At 39.3% G+C, this 19,241-nt stretch overlaps 1 protein-coding gene across 1 annotated transcript in view; it reads left to right on the top strand.

Moving 5' to 3' along the window:
- The window catches only part of Hsd17b12 (hydroxysteroid (17-beta) dehydrogenase 12), a 124,093-nt gene that overhangs the window by 35,317 nt on the left and 69,535 nt on the right, over nt 1-19,241 (top strand). Inside the window, 2 exon segments of the mRNA NM_032066.2 lie at nt 4,804-4,850; nt 7,370-7,445. Coding sequence (NP_114455.2) covers nt 4,804-4,850; nt 7,370-7,445 — 123 coding nt within the window.

The following is a 19,241-nucleotide window of genomic DNA, read 5'->3' as shown; positions in this document are numbered from 1 at the left end:
TTGCTTGACTCCTGTGTGATGTGGAATTGTATGTGATGAAAGTGTGCTCTAGTTCAGTGACTTGCTGTACCTCTGCAATACAGTTTCTTTGCATGGCAGGGGCTGAGGGCAGAGAGGCTAAACTATGGCTGCATGTTTCTCTGAAGCCTTGATGAGTTCTATACAAAAAGGTGTAGATAGACCTCATGGCATAACACTTCTTAAAGGCCCCACGTTGGCCTACTATCCCATTGGTCATGGAATTTCAACACCTCAGTTTTACAAAGAACAAGTTCAAACCATAGCGTAATATATATTGAGAATAAAGAGGATTGTGTTTGTGAAGAGAGGGTTACGTTGCAGGAAGTGGCCACATTCCAGCATGACTGGTATGAAGTTAAGGTCAACATGGTAAATGATGAGGGTAAGGAGAGTTCTTTCATTCATTCATTCATTCACCAAAACGTTACTAATCATCTCCTTTTGGAGTCACTGGCTTAGCCGTTTGACTGTGGGGGACAGACAGACATGACTGCTAAGTTTTAGCAGGATTGGATTTGTACTGTGGAGTGATCACTTTGGCCAGGAGAGTGAGTAAGGGAGGAATAAGAAAAAAAAAAGAGATGCAAATGTACTAGAAGTTGTTTTAGGAGTGCCTGTGAGAGATGAATGGTAACTTTGTATGCATATTAGTAAAGAGTCTTGCTTTTTGGAAAGGCAATACGTGCACATGACTGAAAATTTTAACAATAAAAAGACTTTTAAAAAAGCCCACTTTCTCTAATTTTGTAGAAACTGCTGCCAGTTAAGGTAATGATTTGTTAAGCTTCCTAAATTTAACAATGGAGTTTAACTGTCCTGACATTGAGTATGATCAAATCTTCAGAGTGAGAAGCACAGAATTATTTTATATAGAAATACAACTTAAAACTCATTATGAAGTTGTAGCTTTTAAGCAACACGGGACATTTCTTGTCTTCCTTCAAATCGTGTCTTCATTTTTTTCCTACATTCATCAGATGAATTTTTTTCTTTGATAGACTAAGAATTACTTGTTTGTGTTGTGTTTAATGAAAAGTATATTACTGTGTATATGTCCTAAAAAACAACTCCGTCCCCCAGTTTTCTGGCCATTGTGTGTAATGCTGATTATTCTAGAGCTGCGGTGCATAAGAGAGGCTCACCACTTCCAGTGTCTTTGACACACACACACACACACACACATACACACACACACTTTTAATTAATGAAAGGAAAGATAAGTCAAACATTGGTTTTCATCATAACATAAGGAGCATAGTAAGGAAGTGTAATCTTATCTTGGAGAGTATACTAAGACAGAAGAAAGACATTCAGTGATAAGTAAGGCAGTTTGACTAAAGTATAGAGTGTAGATGCCGTATGGTTGGTTTATGGATTGTGGCAAGTGTAGCATAGTCATGTACGGTGTTAACAGGAGAACTGTGACTAAGGATAGAAGTAACTCTTTGTACTAACTTCATTTTATAAAAATGTGCATCTAAAGCTGTCTGAAAAATTAAAAATGTATTTTAACAAATTTTAAAAATGTTTATCAAAGTATTTTTTTCTTGGGAAGCTACTGCCAAGTCTACTATTATACAGAGTCCGGAAAACATGATCTAAGAACAATGAACTTCAACACAGAGGGAGGCGGGAAAATTCCAAGATGGTATCCCAACAAAAGTGCAGGAAGAGGAGGAGAGCTAGGATGCTCTGGGAAGGTCTTTCCTAAGAGCTGGCATGCGGTCAGTTGTGTAGAGAATTGTATCAGAGGTTGTTAAAACAGGGATGTATAGATCTGTGATGTCAGCACTAGGGACGTATAGACTCGAGGATGAGACGGTCCTCCCACATAGAGGGGAGGCCAGTTAGGGTTACCAGAGACTCTGTTGTAAAGAAGAAAGCAACAACAAGAATGAGGAATCTAAGGGGATTTAAAGAGACCGCAGAAAGGGGGAGGGACAAAATTTGTGTCCAGGAAAGATAGAAAGGTGATTGGGTAGTGAAATGTTATTATAGTCTAGTGTTTGGTTCTGTATGGATATTTAACATAATAATTGTGCAACAAAGACTTTGCCTGGTTTTGTCCTTATTTCCAGAGGAGGGAAGGGGGAGGGGGAGGCAGAGGGAGGAAGAGAGAAGAGAGGAAGATGGAGAGAAAGGGAGAAGAGGGAGGGTAAGGGAGGAGAGGCTGTGTGATCCTGCTCCTAAATCCTTACTCTTAGTTATTCTAGTTGAGTCTTTGGTAGTTGAGGCTAATGAACTGTTCATGCTGGACAGACTGTCATTAGAGCTTGAAGCTTTGAGCCTAGTGGTAGTGGCCCTGATCTCTAGTTGGGGAGGAGAGTTAAAGATTGGGTTCCCTCCTGTGTATTTATAGTGAAACTTGAACTTGAGTAGAAGTCCTAGTTGGGAAAGCCATGCTTGTTCTGGGCAGCTGCGTCCTTGCTCTGATTCAGCTCACTGGGGTGGGATGGAAGCTCTGCATGTGGGACCCTCTCCCACTGTACGCACCCAGTCTGCCCTTCAGTTACTGACTCGTATTCTCTGCAATAAAGTAGGTAGTCTTAGTTAATGAATGTTGAATTGTCCAACTTGAGGTAGTTGTGGAAATGGAATTCCCATTCCAAATTATAGCCAGTTGATTAGGTTAGCAGAGACCTCTGAAATTGGTGTCTAGCAGAAGTGAGGGTAGTCTTGTTGAGGACCATGCCTTCAACCTATGAGAGATAGATACTGCCTTTCCCTTAACCCATTTTCCTCTTTAGAGTCTTAGACCTTGAACCCAGGGTCTCATGTGTTAGCCAAAGATTCTGCCACTGAGCTACACACTCAGCTTTGCACCACATTCTGGTTACTATAGAAATGTATCACAGTGTTCTACACAATAAAGACATACAAGAAATGTAACAGAACAATGCAAAGTTCAGAGTGGTAAAGTGCTGTAGGGCATGCAGTTTTACAGAGTACTAGTTGTGGGCATCAGGACAGAAAAAGGTTTCTTTTGCTTTAAGTGTTCTGGAACAATGCAGTTCCAGATGGATCCTGGATAAGGCTTTGAAAGGAGCAAGGTAGGAATGAGAGTCTGGAATCTTGAAACCAGCAGAAGAGTCTGAAAGAGAAGAAAAGGGGAGAGTTGAAAATAGCTAGCTAGTATGTGCTTGCCCATGGCTTGTGGTGTGTTGGTGAATCAAGGAGAGAGAGTGCAAGGTGAGGTCTGGACCTTTGGGTCTCCAGAGACAAGAGGAGACTTTCACATTCTGATCGATTTGTAATAGATCATTTTAAACATTTGTTGTAGAATCTGTGAGTGTTCTTTATAAACAAAACTATTTCAGTAAAAGCACACACAAACAAAACTATTACAATAAAACACATGGAGGCAGCCAGTTTTGAGAACTGACAGTGGAAGAAGTTAAGTATTGGTTTTATGCTCACGTCCTTGTTCTATGTTACGGCAACCAATTAGTGACGGCAGGATGCTTCAGGCAGATATTCCAGCTAGGAGATGAGGGTGAATTATGGGCTCAAGTGTCACTTTTGCAGCCTAATGAAGTAATGGATGGCAGTAGTGATCACTGTGGCTGTTAACACAGTAAACATATCACTGCACCCAGGTTCCTTGTGTAGGCAGTCACTAGCTATCCCTTAGGGAACATTTGTACACACGCAAAAATAAATCTCAACCTGATCAGGTCTCTGTATCCAACTACTAAAGAACAGAAGAACATGTTATATCAGAGGAATGCAGTCAGCCAGTGACAGGCTGAAAAGCAGAAGTACATTACCTAGGATGTTCAGCGTTAAGAGAGTTGGAGAGGACGGAAGAGAGGAAGAGACAGAGACCGTTGTAGAAGCTTGATGACCAATTTTGCTTTTTTGACACGAATTAACATGATGTTTGGAACAAAATTTAAAATGAGTTCAGTGAATTAAAACTAAACCATTTGCACCCACATGCCTGACAAAACTCAGTTTAATCTAAGAGCTCTTGGTAGAAAGAGAATTGATTTCTGAAAGCGGTCCTCTGATTTCCACACATACACTGTGGCTTTATGTGCATTCTGTACGGCTGTAGGTACATAAAGATTTGTTCCCTGTATTTTTTATTTTATTTTATTTTTACTTTTCTAAAAAGATTTTTAAAACTCTGGAAAGATGGTGTCTGAGCAGGTACTTCATAAATGGACACGTTGGCACTAAGAAACAAATGCCTCTTTTCACCTAGCGTAATGTCATATTTAGGTATTGTGTGTGTCTCAGTTCATTTTACTGCTGTTAGCTGTACATTGTATGTCTATACCTCAGTTAGATTAATATTTAGGCTTTGCTAGCATATAGCACAAACACTAGTGAAGCTACCTTTGGTAGGCCTTACTTAGGCACTCTTCTCTTGAAGATTGCTGGCCTGTAAGGCAAACATCTCTACATATATTGACTAATAGTTTTTCCAAAATGATGGTGTCAGTCTGTACTACTGTTAGGTCTGAAGCTCTCGTGAGCTTCAGTTTCTTTACATCCCCGCCAACACTTGGTATTTCATTCTTTTCTATTTGAGTTGTTGTATTAGGTAGTTAATTCTAAATTTGAATACTGGTGTTGCTTATTTATTTATTTCACTGGGAGTTGAACCCAGGACCCCATACATGGGAAGGTCTATGTTCTATCACAAAGCTGCACACCCAGCCCTGAGTATTGCTCTTTGATATCAAATATTGTACTGGTGTGCTTGGATGTCAGTGGTGGTCTCTAATGGACCACATCTCGTAGTTCTTAAACTAAACTACTTCTCTTGTGTCTCAGTTGTTACAGGTGGCACTGATGGAATTGGAAAATCATATGCAGAAGAGGTAGGTGATTTTCAGAATCTGTTTTAAAAATAAGAAAAATAGAATAATCTGTTCAATAGTAGTTTTGATTAAAATCATTATATTTATTTTGTTTTATTTATATACCTTAGACAGGGTCTCACTATGTAGCTCTGGTTGGACTGGAACTCTGGACCAAGCTGGCTTTAAACTTAACAAGAGATCCTTGGTCTCCTATGTACATGTATGTTGTAAAAGATGGAGACAGAGAGAGAGAGAGAATGAGAGAGAGAGAGAGAGAGAGAGAGAGAGAGAGAGAGAGAGAGAATGAGAGAGAGAGAGAGAATGAAAGAGAGAGAGAGAGAGAATGAGAGAGAGAATGAGAGAGAGAGAGAGCGCACCACACAGGAAACCAGAAGAGGGCATTGAATCCCTTAGAGCTGGTGCTATAAGCACCCTGACTTGGGTTCTGGGAACTGAATTTGGGTCCTCTGCAAGAACAGAGCACTCTTAGCTGCTGAGCCATCTCTCTAGTCCACATTTATTTGTTTGTGTATGTGTGTTTGTAGATGCATGCACACCATAACATGCCTATGAAGATCAGAGGACAACTTATGGGGAGAGTGAATTCTTCATGAGGGTCCTGGGACCAAACTCAAGTTGTTAGGCTTGGTGGCAAACCTTTGCCATCTTGCTGGACACAGCCACTATGCTAGAGAGGAGCTCTACTACTGAGACTTACTCTTTCAGCTCCTTATGAAAGTGGCACTTTGAGAAATGCACGTCAATTGTTTTGCAGACAAAATTGAATTTGTTTACTTATGATTGGACTCAGGGTAAACATTTTAACAGAAACAGTAATAAAAATGATACTAATCCTCCTGACCTCATCCTATCAAGAGGTAAAATGTTCTACTATGTGCTCCATTATTGATGATTTAAAGGTAAACAATTTATTGAGATGTTGTTTAACAAAATTCTTCAAAATTCATTATAAAATTGTTTCATTATAGTGGTATGTGACATGATATTTTGGGACTATATATACCCCATTTTCTAGATAATTTTTAGCCTAATGTTTTTTACACCCCTTGTCGATTTTGCCTGAATTACTTTACTCTAATTTAAATAGTGTTTTTCTAATTTATCTCTTCCTCTGTAGCCCAGGGTAGTCTCTATGTAACACATGCGTGTAGCTCAGTCTTACCTCAAGTTCACGGCAGTCCTTCCTCTAGAATTAAAGCCCTGAGCTACTATGTTTGGTTGGTGTTTTCTATACCTAAGAGCTTTTCCTGTTCTTCCTCCTTTGTTAATGTGTTTCTCTTTTTTCTTAAAGTATCAGTATGGGCTAATGGATTCTTTAGTGTTTTTATAGCAGATTAATTTAGCAAATTACCAGGGCTTGTTATTTTTATAAAAAATGATCTTCCACAGCCTCATTTGCAGTATTACTTGTTACTTAATAAAAGCTGACTTTAGGATTTACAACTGGGAATTAGTTTACTGAAGCACTTATACTTCACATCATCCAGAGTGTTGCTCATTTGTAAACTGTCTGCTTGGTCAGTACAGAGTGTTAAGCCTATTAATGTTTTTCTCTTCCTCTTTATTTGTGTGTCTCTATGACAAGAACACATTGCTGTGAAATTTTTTCACTCTGCAACATTATATAGTATTATATTGTGTACATATGTATATAGAAGATTCTCTTCAAGAAATTCTTTATTAATTTATTCATTAACAATGGTTAATGTACTTTTATTTTGGTTGCCTTTAATTTTAATGCCCATGTTACTTACAACTGTGACAAAATACTCTGCAAAAGCAAACCAAGGCAGCCTTAGATTGGCTTCCGGTTCAGTGGGAGAGAGGTTATGACTCCAAGACCTTGAGACAACCCCCTTACCTCCTACCTAGTTAGGATGTAGCAGTACTTGTGCTCAGCTTTTTAACAGTGATCCCAGGACCCATGGGATGAAGCTCATGTGTGTGAGTCATTTCTCCTTAGTTAAACTTCTCTAGAGTCATTCTCATAGACACACCCAGAAGTGTGTTTCCATGCTAATTCTAAATCCAGTTGACAGTGAAGATTAACCACAAGTTCCAAATGCAAATTTAAGATTAATGTAGTTAATTTAAGATTAACTGTATTTCATTTATGTAGTTAATGTAACAGTTTAATTGTAGTTTTCTTTTTTGGCCCACTGATTTGTTCTGTGTATCTAGCCTATGACAACTTTTTAAATCCTAACTTGAAATTACAGAAGTCTTAGATGTATAACAATATAAAAATGTCCTCACCATGTAGATGGGTCTAAAATAAAAAGTAGAAGCCATGGTTTGAGATTTAAATGCTTAGATAGAAACTTAAGGTTCTGGGCAATCTCTTGAAAATTGTTCATTTTAGATCATTTGTGTGTGTGTGTGTGTGTGTGTGTGTGTGTGTGTGTGTGTATTGAATTATCATCACCTGTTGAGGTTTTTCTTAAAATGGGAATTCATTTAATTTATGTTTTAGAATAAACTTCAGAGATGTGATTTCGATCTCTCATTGTTTTCAGTTAGCAAAGCGTGGAATGAAGATTGTCTTGATAAGCAGATCCCAGGATAAACTGAAGGAAGTTTCCAACAACATCAGTAAGTTTTTACATTTTAAACCCAGGTCATCCATATAACTACTCTAAGTTGTGTTTTAAGCAGTGCCCAGTGGCACACTCCTTTGGTGTTAAGTAAATGCTGAAACTACCTTTTATATTGCTAATGGCACATCTTAAATTTCTAATATAAAATACATTTTTTTGAGACAGCTTCATGGTGTTCAGCCTTGAACTTGTTATACAGCATATTGGCTTTGAACTTGGTATCCTCCTATGTCCTCATGGTGGGAAGATTATAATTTTTTTAAATTTAGACATTTTTATAACTTAGAAAAAATTTGATGGAATTATTTTAGAACTATTGTGATTTGATTAAGATGCCTTTTAATGACACATTTAGTTCAAATAAGAGTTAAATTGACTATTTTGGTGTTGTTTACTAAATTATTTTTTTAAAATATCCTGGAATATTTTACATTTCAATGTTTCCATATTCGAGATGATGAGATCCACTAGGACAGGAAGCAGCACATATGACAGGGAAACTTCTGCAGCCTTTCCTTTAGTCAGCTACACTCAGTTCTGCCCCTCAATTCTGTCATGCCAACAGTCTGCTGTCGCTCAGGCTTAACCTTTACTGAGCAGAGAGAAGGTCAGCGCTGTTCCTTTCCTTGGTATAAACTAGTATGCTGTCTGCCGTTAGCCATGTTTGTGTGGCTCGCTGGCCAAGAGTTGTGTTCATCTCTGAGCTTCTGTGGGTTCATATTTTGTAAGGGAGGGTCATTTCTTTAAAAACTGTCTCTGGCTCTGAAAAAAATTAGTTCTTTCAGAAATTGCTTTCCAGTTGTCATAACTAAAATTAAGTATAAAATACTGAAATTTGGTTTCCAGTTGTATCATAACATTTTGTGGGGTTTTTTTGCATTTTTTATTAATCATTATATTCATTTACATTTCAAATAAACTCCCCTTTCTCAGTTACCCTTCCCACAAACTCCCCCATCCCATTTCCTCTTTGTTTTTGTTTTTGGTGCCTTAAAAGAACTGAAGCTGAAGCTAGAGATGGCATCTGGGAAGGAAGCTAAGATCTACGCTCAAGATGAGCCCTAGACCCTCCAAAGAAGAGAAATAAATGAGTTACATTTGTAGTTGGTTTAGGTTAAATTGTTACAATGCCTGTTTCTAATTGTGATTCATGCTTTAATGACTTCTGAGAAACCAACTAAAAGAGAGCTCCATTTAGACGAGAGGGTTATTATTAACACCCGGTCTCCCGTGTTCAGCATTGCAAGGGCTTTACTGTTCACGCCTTCACACGTGTCCTCTGCTGTGAGCGAAGCTCTCTGCGAGCTTCACACACTTGTTACTTCCCTACAGGTCTCACTGGTCTTGCTGAGCAGATTGCACGTTAGATTTTGTCTTTGGGTAGGAAACTAAGTCTGGTTCTGGTGTTGGTGCTGAGGATGAAACACTGGGTCACAGGAAGGCTGCATACTTTCCCTAGTTATACACTAGCCCCAAAGCCAGTTTTAGTTGGATGCTCTTGATATTAAACATGTGGAGTTCAAAAAACAAATCATTCGTGAACCTTACTGCAAGAACACGCCTTTACAAACTAAACATTTGATGTGTAGAATTCAATAGATCTTTTGCCACTTGATGTTTAAGATTTCAACTATGTAAATACAGTTCCAAAGTATCATGACACGGACTGATTTGCAGTTTTTGTTGAAATATGAATTTGAATGGAAACAGGACAGCAGTGAGCCTGAGGTGGCCACAGAGAGGGGAGGAGTGTAACTTAGTGCTTGGGTCTTTGTCCTGCCTCATTCCTGAGTACTTAGTGGTTATGCATTAATCACTTTCAGAAGGGTGGGAATGCTGTGTTTAGCATGTGTAGAATTTAGTCTTTATGAGAGGGACTGCTAGTAGTTACAGATAAAGGTTCATAATCAGAAGCTGGAAGGAAGCTTTAATTACATGTACTGGGATTTGGAAATGTTGATTGGAGTGTGTCCAGTTTCCTTGAGAGCAGTAAAGCTACCTTGGGTGTCTCTGAGATTCCCCACTCTAAGAATCTACTTTCACTTGTCCTATTCAGCACATTCCTTTCAGGGGGAGACATACTCATCTTGTATTGTAATCCTGCAACTGGCACATTTAAGTTGCGTGTTAACCAGGTTAGCGCTGTGCCAGTCGGACACAAAGCCTTTCCTGCGTAGACACTTTTGAAAATTGAGACTTGGAAGGTCAGTGGCTCACCTCCCAGGAAGAAGCCGTAGCATGCCACAGGGCTGTGTACCACATCTCTACCCAAGGCAAATGTGGCAGTGCTTTGTCCCCTAAGTCACCTTGCTGCCTTGTGGGTGTTTCTCACTGAGGAGGAGCTCTGCTCCATGTTCAAAGGACACAGCAGCTCACTCGTGTTGCTGGTTCTTTGTCAGTCATTCCAGCTGGTAAGGCACACGTGCACTCAGTCCAGTGAGCCAGGCTTCCCTCTCACTCCTTGTGACGGACAGGGAGCCTTGACAACTGAAGAGTAGGAGGTTCTTCTTGCTTCTCTCAGTCTGTCCCCCATTACCACACACACTTGGTGTTTGTACCTTTTGAAGAAGCGGTTCTTTGTGAATGTGAAGGGAGTTTTTCAGCAATTGTAAAGGCTTAGATAGTTGAAGAGGACTGCAGGCATCTCCAGGAAAGGGACCTAGTTCAGAGCCATGACTGTTTAATATTCTTCTCTCATTATCACTGTGAACCAGAACTATTGAATTGTTAACCATTTCACCAGTTTGGATTTGTCAAATGTCCTACCAATGTTTTGAAGCTGAGCTAGATTTGTATTTATAATAAAGCACATCATGGAGACCAGTGACAGAGCACCTGAGTTCATAACAGTTGGAGCTGGTGGCATTTACAGCTCGGGTGACTCTGTGGCAGTCAGTTCTCCTGATTGGATGCACTTTAATCAACTTTGATGAAACACAAACAAAGGTGATTTTGTTTTTGTTTTGTAATTTGTCTCCTGTTTGAAGCTTTAAGATGGTTCTGCTTCCATGACTTCATCTTTCCACTGCAAACCTTTAACAAATGGAAACCTTCCTGGTTTCTTTCTAGTCAACACAGGAATAAGATTAAGTGTTAATTTCCCCTTTTTGTCCTTATTTTTTATTATATCAGTGCAATTAAGATGTAGATTTGTCAAAAAAGGTTAACAATTTTTGAAAAACCTTTACTATTTTGTGTGTGTGTGTGTGTGTGTGTGTGTGTGTGTGTGTGTGTGTGTGTGCCATCATGGTAAGTGTATGAAAGTGCAAGGACAATCTGCAGGAAGTCGGGTCTCATCCACCACTGTGTGAGCTCCTGTCATCGGGCTTGGTGGCACATGCCTCTATCTGACAAGCTGTCTTGACAGCTCTAAATTATAATTCTTTTAAAAAGTGACTTTTCTTACATGAATTAGTTTGGTGTGTGCATGTGAGGAATAAGAGGACAGCCTGTGGGCATTGGTGCTCTTCCTCCCTCAGCCATGTTTGTTCTGGAGCTTAAACCCAGGCCATCAGTCCTGACAGCAGTGCCCTTACCTGTCATCTCCTCAGCACAGTTGCAGAATTCTTTGATGCAGTAACAGGTTCATTAATTTGATGTCCATTTTGCCTGTTTTGTTTGAGGGGCAACGAGAGGCTGCAGTAAGCACATAGAGCCCTTCATATTTTATGTTCAGGGTAACTGGAAGCCCACATGAGGGGGAAGTACATACGCCCTAGAGTCTACAATGCCAGGAATATATAGTTCAAGGCTGCGAGTCAGATCCATCCATCTTGTCTCCACCTGTTTTGTCTGGGTACTTAGATTATAACAGTACCTTCTTTCTTAAATCTCCTAATGTGTCAGTTTTCTGGCTTTCCAGAAAGCGGAGTTCTATGCTTTCTCCAAGACTGATTCTTCACAAGTGTCTTAGCATGGGATCCACATATGGAACTGAAATTCTTTACTTTTACCAGTGGACTTGGTGCACCAAATTGAGATTTGACACTAAATGAACATTTCTGGCATGGTTCTGGTTATAAATTTGTTCTAGCTAATTATGTTCTGGTAAGAAGGAAGATAGATTCTTACTAGCCAATGCAAATAAATGTTACCATGTTCAGTAAAGTAACTCAGTAGAGATATGTTATGTCATACTTGGCTATGGTTCTCCTTGGCTTTGCAGACCAAGCCAGTGAATATGTTATTTTCTACACAATCCAATCTCCTTTACACCCACATACTGCTTTACTAGTTTACGGCTCAGTGTCACTTTATAACAAAACACCTTAAGTTTAGCTATAGTAAATCAGCCACTGTTCAGATGCTGGTTAAGTCTTGCTACTAAGGATTTTGCCAGCACTAAGGTGGGTGACCTTTTGTTCCTGGTGCTCAGTGATGTTCAGCCCATGCATGGTCTAGTATGGAAAAGATAACTTCCTTTGCAAGTCCGATGCCATGGCACGATGTTGTTGGAAGGCTCGACTCACTGTGACTATTGTGCATGCAGCACCATCAACTGGGTACTTGGATTTCTTATATAGTGCATGCTTCAGACAGATAATACCTGTCTTTTTATGACCTAGTCTCGAAATGCATATAGTTACCATAGTCTGTTCATCAGAGCAGCCATGAAACAGAACTTTTCCTCTCTACCCTTCTCCTTATTGCTGAGGTGGGGTTGCGGGGAGTGGGTCAACTCCACAAGTAGTGTGACTCATTCACAAGTAGAAGATGATTCATTGCTGAGCTATGCAATGCTTTTCTTTATAAAATCTTAATTCATTTATTTTCAGGTTTCATACATGTGTGTTGAGCGTATACTGCTGTACCCAGCTGTACTGGCTGGTTTTGAGTGTCAATTTGACACAAGCTGGAGTTATCACAGAGAAAGGAGCCTCCCTTTAGGAAATGCCTCCATGAGACCCAGCTATAAGGCATTTTCTCAATTAGTGATCAAGGGTGGGAGGGCCCATTGTGGGTGGTGCCCACCCTGGGCTGGTAGTCTTGGGTTCCATAAGAAAGCAAGCTGAGCAAGCCAAGGGAAGCAAGCCAGTCAGTAACATCCCTCCATGGCCTCTGCATCAGCTCCTGCTTCCTGACCTGCTTGAGTTCCAGTCCTGACTTGCTTTGGTGATGAACAGCCATGTAGAAAACGGAATAAGCCCTTTCCTCCCCAACTTGCTTCTCGGTCATGATGCATGTGCAGGACTGGAAACCCTGACTAAGGCCCTGCCAGCCCTGCAGCTGTGTCCCGACCTTCTGTTTCTTGCCCCTTCCTTGTTCCATTGGATTCCACTTGATGCCGAGTGAGTGACTTCCAGGTAGCATGGAGGGCTGGCAGAAAGTACCATCCGGGCTTGACATTATAGCCTGCCGCTGCTTGGAAGCTACACTGTAGTGTCTCGGAGAGTGTGCCGAATTAGAAGGGATCTAGAGGAACACACACTCAGAGTATTTAGTTCAGCTTGCCCCAAATAACTAGCTGCTGTGCTGTGAGAATTAGTGAATAATTGAGAACAAAAAAATAAAATTTGCTCATTAGTTCCATTTGGTTTTGTAAAGTGTCTGACTTTGGAATATAGTCTTTTAAATATTGATCCAGTGTCTTGGTGTTGTGTTCTGTTCTTGGTGCCAATGCTGGGTAGAAAATCTGATCTAGGAATTTATTCCCCGTAGCGTCAAGCGTGGCCAAGAGTACTGATTCATCTTTTACTAATGCTGTTCTTAAATACGTCATGTGTATGTGTGTCTGTGTCCGTGGGTAGTGGTAGTGCAGATATTGAGGTATTGAGTCCCCTGGAGTTTATGGGTAGTTGTAAGAAGCTGAGAATGGAATTGTGGTCCTTGGAAATCATAGTTAAGTGTTTTTATCCACTGAACCATTTCTCATGTTTATTCCTGGAACTCAGGTTTTTTTTAACCTCTAACATGTGCTTAGGGAAGTAGGAACCACTTAACTTTCAAATTGTATTATTGTAATTACCACGGTCAGGGCGCAATATTATGTAGAACAAATTAGTGTGATTTAGTCAATGGTTATCCTAAGGGCACAAGCCTTCTTATGGATACCAATGGTACTGAGAACTCTAGGGACTTCTATAAAGTATGTTTTTAAATTGTTGCCATATAACAAGAGTATACTATATTTAGAGACAGGACCGTGGATATGTTTTATTCAGGGTCAGAGGTATGACAGGTCAAATTGCATTCATTATTAGTTACACCTTGCCTACATATAATTGACTAGAATGTTGACCATTTTTCATTGATTTAGTAGAGTAGCTCCCAGCAGAGGAGCACCAAAGAGAAGTATGGAGAATGCATATGCTGGTATCCTGCTCAGTGGTGCTACCTGATGCCTGGCTACAAAGAACCATCTAAAATGTATTCTAACTAATAATTTTATTCTTACCTGGCGGCTCAAATTTGTAAAGACATTTTAAGAACATAAAGAGTTGGGGCTGGAGAGATGGTTCAATGGTTAAGAGAACTGACTACTCTTTCAGAGGTCCTGAGTTCAATTCCCATATGGTGGCTCACAACCATCTGTAAAGGGATCCGATGCCCTCTTTTGATGTGTCTGAAGACAGCTACAGTGTCCACAGTGTATAAATAAATAGATAACAAATAAATAAATAAATAAATAAATAAATAAATAAATAAATAAATAAACAAACCTTTAAAAATATTTTTAAAAAGACTACAGAGTTGCTAGGAAAGTAGTTATATCAAAATATAAGTCATAGGTGGCCAAGACTAGAAATGGCTACAGGCCTAGTTAAGAGTGAGCAACAGAATTAAAAGGAGGCACAGCTGGGAGAAACAATTGTTGTTAGCAAACTCATTCTGAAACAATTTTTAAAAAATATTCAACAGCAAGACATAGAAATCAAAATAAAAGCTCAAAAAAGTTAGCAGACTCTTTTGGAAGGGATCGTTCTGGGGAAACAGGAGCTTTTGCCTCCCAGGGTGGATAATGAAAAGACAGGACAGTATTTTATATTCTCAAAGATCAGTTTTCCCCACAACAACTGGTTCTGGGCCATTTAATTTATGAGCATTTTTTATGTCTGTCTTCTCAGTTTTATATAAATTTAGACACGTCAGTACTTCCACTTTTGCCTTAAAATATGGTAACGTGTTGCCTTGCTATAAGCTGGTGCACATGGCTCATTGAGTTTGCCATCCTAATTGGCGTTTTGTTTATGAACTTTAGTCTTTGTAATTTGTCCACATAACCATGATGCTTCATTATGTAACTGTGATGTGTGCCCTATTTTATAGTCACTCGAGAACCGTAGAGATGGTATTGAAGTTGACACTACAGAGCAACGGAATCCTCACTGGCACCGACTTTGTCAAACCAATGATTCTGATGTCTCCACAGGTTGTGAAAGTTACCCAATTCAAGTGATTTGTGGCACAGAAGTTTAGAGTCAGCTGATAAGTTAGAGTGTGATGGTTTATCCCTATAATTCCAGCACTTTCGAGGGGCAGAGGCAGGAAGACCAGAGGTTAAGGCAGGTTTAAGGTAGTAAAGCTCGTCCATTTCCATAAAGAATTTGCAAGCCCATTTCAAGCATCACACTTGTTGACTCTGTCTGATAATTCTCATCTTCTTTTGTTGGCTTTAAGTAAGCACACACCTAGTTTCTATAAACTCTTCAGATTCTCTCTTACATTTAAAGAAGCCAGCAATCTGAATCTAAACCCACCGGGTTACAATCTGTCAATTCTGTCTTTGTTCATTATGTTCTTTGCTCTCAATTTCATTTTCCTACCTGTGATTCTAATTAACTATATGCTTTTTATTATTTCATCGCTTGGCGTGTTAGCTGTAAATATTGTTTATTTTGCAAATTGTATAGATGATTCCAATAAGGAGTCCCATGGACTGTCCACTTCCTTGCCTGGATCACCTCCAGAGATTTTGTAGGTTGTTTTGTGAAAATCTGTATTGTTTTGAAGGCAAAAAATTTTTTAATCTGGGTAAAAAACTTCTAGCTGGACAGAGATGTAGCTCTGTTCGTCAGTATTTCATGCCGGCTTCCTCCCTACTGTTTTCCGCTGTGAATGTACAGAAACCTCCACTCTTTGCTCTCTGTGAATGGCTTGTTTTTAATAATTTCTTCCTCTTAGTGTGGTTTTCTTTCTGTTTGTCTTCTTTGTAGTTAAGCTTATGATTTTCATAATAATTGGGGAAATATGGAACCTTAGTTCTTGAAATATTTATTTCATACTGAAGTTTGCATTAATGGCATATTTAGTGTTTTAGTTGTTTTTTCCTATGATTTGTTTTTAGCTAGTAGTATTGATAAAATACATGCTAGTAGCATGTATTTTTCTACAATAACTAATGTTTTTTTGCAACAGTGAGTTTTTTAATCCAGACATTGTATTTTTTCTCTGTATACAAAGATTTATAATTTTTAATAAACCATTATTTTATCTTTATTTCTTCTTAAATGTTCATCTACCTCCTTAAACATATAAAAGATCTGTAATGACTTCATATTTTGTGTACTGGTTTCTCAATTAAGGAAGGACAGCTAGGTTCTGAGTTTTCTTCACATCTTCACTGCTCAAAATCTTTGCAGGCTGTAGGAGGACAGTGGTAGGGTTCACCCACTTGTGTTTCATTTCTCTATGGAAGCACTGTCTTATCACACGTGAAAACCATTGCTTAATATATTTCAGTTATTTCAGTTGGAAACAAAAGAATAGTTTTGGTCTCAAGCTGTAGAAGGCAGCAGATGTATCTACCTTGTCCCTCTTTTTCTTTGGTTAACCATTCATAGTTTTTTGTTTTGCACGGGGATATAAGTGCTTTGGTTTACATCATATTCCAAAGAGAAGGCCCCAGTCCTGCAGTTCTGCAGCAGGCTTGACCTTGCTCAGAGGAAAGTGGCCACTTCTCAAGTGTTAGTTGCTGACCGTGTTGCTCTTGTGGAGCTCCTTGGCTTCTGAAATTTGCACAAAAAGATGTCTTCTATTTATTCCTTTGTGTTCTAATTTCAGCACACGCGATCTAGTTGTCTAAGCTAGTGTGAGACCCTGCCCAAGTGGACCTTACTAAGTGTAGCTTATTTCTGCTTCATTAATGTTTGTTACCAGTCCTGTACTCCTTCCTATAGAGAACAACATCTGTAACATGGGTGGGTATTTTGTTAGAAATACGCATACCTACCAATTAGTTGGCCCAGCCAAATTAGAATGTGCTAGTTTGCATTTCCAATTAAGTCAGCTCTTTGAATGTTGCTTTTCTACAGCTGGCATAAGCCATGTGGGAGTGCCCTGTACCATGGCCAGACACTAGCTGTACCTCTTAATTAAAATGTTTGCCTCTGTTTCTGTAAAACAGTGAGTGGTCTTTGCAATTGGATTATTGACGGTTCTGTGACTTTTGTATAAAAAGGCCCGCATTTTGGGGGTTGGGAAATGTGGGACCAAGGTACCCTGAAGTGACTATGCACCCTTTAGGTGGATGGTTGGTGATTCTCCTCCCACCTGTAGGCTGTTGGTTGTTGCCCTCAGCGGATAATTGTAATTGTATGGTCTCCACCTAAAAGAATTTGTAGAAAGGCATATTCTTTGAATTGGTTATAGAATGTAGTAGTTTTATGTGGGGATTGCTTAACTTTTTTTTTTTTATCAGAAAAAGAAAGTACTTTGAAACTTTTATGGAAATGGGTCACTTTAAAATGAAATTATATATGTTCTTGGCAATTACCAGTTGTTCTTGTAATCTCATTTGCCCATTACTTATTAGATGAAGTTTTTGTTACATACTAATCTTAAAATCAGTTGAGATAATTGTAAGGACCTAGTCCAGTATGCAATACTACAAACAAAGAGATGGGTTCACTAAAACCATCAGAACCTTTCATATATTGCACTTGCTTGGTTCCTTCTCATTTATAAAAAGCTAGTTACTACTGAGCAGTACAGACTTAGAACAAGCTTTCACTGTGATTCCCTTCAAACAATAGAAATGTCAAGTCTAAAGCAGAATCACTGCAATGTCTGGAAAAGTATTAAGCTACAATGTAACTGTATCCTCATTGCAAAATATCCAGTTGTAGACATATGTAGTAAGGGAAACATACTCATCACATGATTTAAGATGCTTTTTGAAATTGTTATTTGTGTGAATATGCACACATATATGGGGAACAGAGGACAACTTGTGGGCATTGGTCACTTCCACCATGTGGGTTCTAGGATCATTCTCAGGTCAGCAGATCTAACAGTTAGCCTTGACTTTTTTTTTAAAGAATTATTTATCTTTATATAGGAGCACACTGTAGCTGTCTTCAGACACACCAGAAGAGGGCATCTGATCTCATTACAGATGGTTGTGAGCCACCATGTGGTTGCTGGGAATTCAACTCAAGACCTCTAGAAGAGCAGTCAGTGCTCTTAACCACTGAGCCATCTCTCCAGCCCTGAGTCAGTATTTTGTAAAACATTGTTTCCCTTTACCTGATTTGTCAAATATAACTGGAAAGGAGAGGAAAAGGCAGGACTTCCTGAACCAGAGAGAGGGAAGGAGATAGTCTTAGGTAGGACCTGAGGAGTCACATCTTTCTCTACATCATGAACTCTCATCCTTGGAAATTATAAGCCCAGATTAACTCTTTCTTGTGTTTAACCACTGAGCTATCTCCCAAGCCCCTCCACATGATTTTTAAAAATCTGTTTTAGGAACTTCTGATAGGGTAATTTATTTTATATATCTAGAGACCAAGTCTGAAAGACCAAGCTAGTGGCAGAATTCTTCATTTCATGCTTCCTGTTCCTCAGTGTTGTTAAAGAAATTAAACATGTGCATCTGGGTAACTGATGGAGAAATGACAAGGTACAGTCTAAGATAAACATCAAGTGGAGAAATGCATTCTGACTTTTTGTGATAGCATCATTGCATCTTTAAGAGACAGATACATCCTGATTAGACTGGATCACTTGACCGTGTCCTGTCATTTTGAAGTAGTAAATTAAACCTAAAGACAACTTTGTGTCTGTTACAGTTTTAGTAAAAACAAATGGTTTTGCTCTAACATTTGCACCATTTCCTAATCTGTAATGAAATGAACATATCTATGCTCTAATCCTTAGAACAACCATGAATACGCAGACCTGGAACAATCGCCCAGGACCACTTAGCAGGTCAGAATGCTTCAGTCACAGACCATGTAGCTCCAGGCCCAGTGTTCCTGTTGTGACAGGTCTTAAGTCTTCCAACCCTCCAGTTTATGGTGTTACTCTAGAATCACAAAGCTCATTTAGTATTTTGTTTTATAGCCTTGTCTTTTAAATCAGAGCTTTTGTTTCTGATTTCCAAATTAAAGCGAGTGGAATGCTGCTCTCACTGACCCTTGCAGGGAAGTCTTTATTGATCTTGGTGTACTATTTAATAATAGTTGATAACGTTGAACCAGCTCATGGCACTCTCCTGGTTAGGGCTCTGTATCTCTGACTGCATTACAGCTGATCACTTTGGTTGGTCGGTTTCTACATAGTCACCTGCCCCTCTTGGATACTGAAACTGCAGGTTGAACCTTCACTGTACTATGCTTTTCCCTGTCTGTCCTGCAGCTCTGACATAGTAATAGAATTATTCTAGACTTTCATCTTAATATTTTTGCATAACTACTCATGTATTGGACACTGAGGCCTTTATTAAGTAACATAAGGGCTGCTTAAACTTAAGCACTACAGAATCAGCACAGTTGGTCAGATTAACAAGACCAAAGCACTAAGGGTTAAGCAGCATGTACATACACCATGGATATGTGGGACAAAGGGCTGA

The sequence above is a fragment of the Rattus norvegicus genome, chromosome 3 (genome assembly GCF_021556685.1).
Source record: "Rattus norvegicus strain SHRSP/BbbUtx chromosome 3, alternate assembly SHRSP_T2T, whole genome shotgun sequence".
Taxonomy (NCBI): Eukaryota; Metazoa; Chordata; class Mammalia; order Rodentia; family Muridae; genus Rattus; species Rattus norvegicus.
The sequence above is the reverse complement of the archived record's forward strand: the minus strand, read 5'-3'. Positions and strand labels throughout refer to the sequence as shown.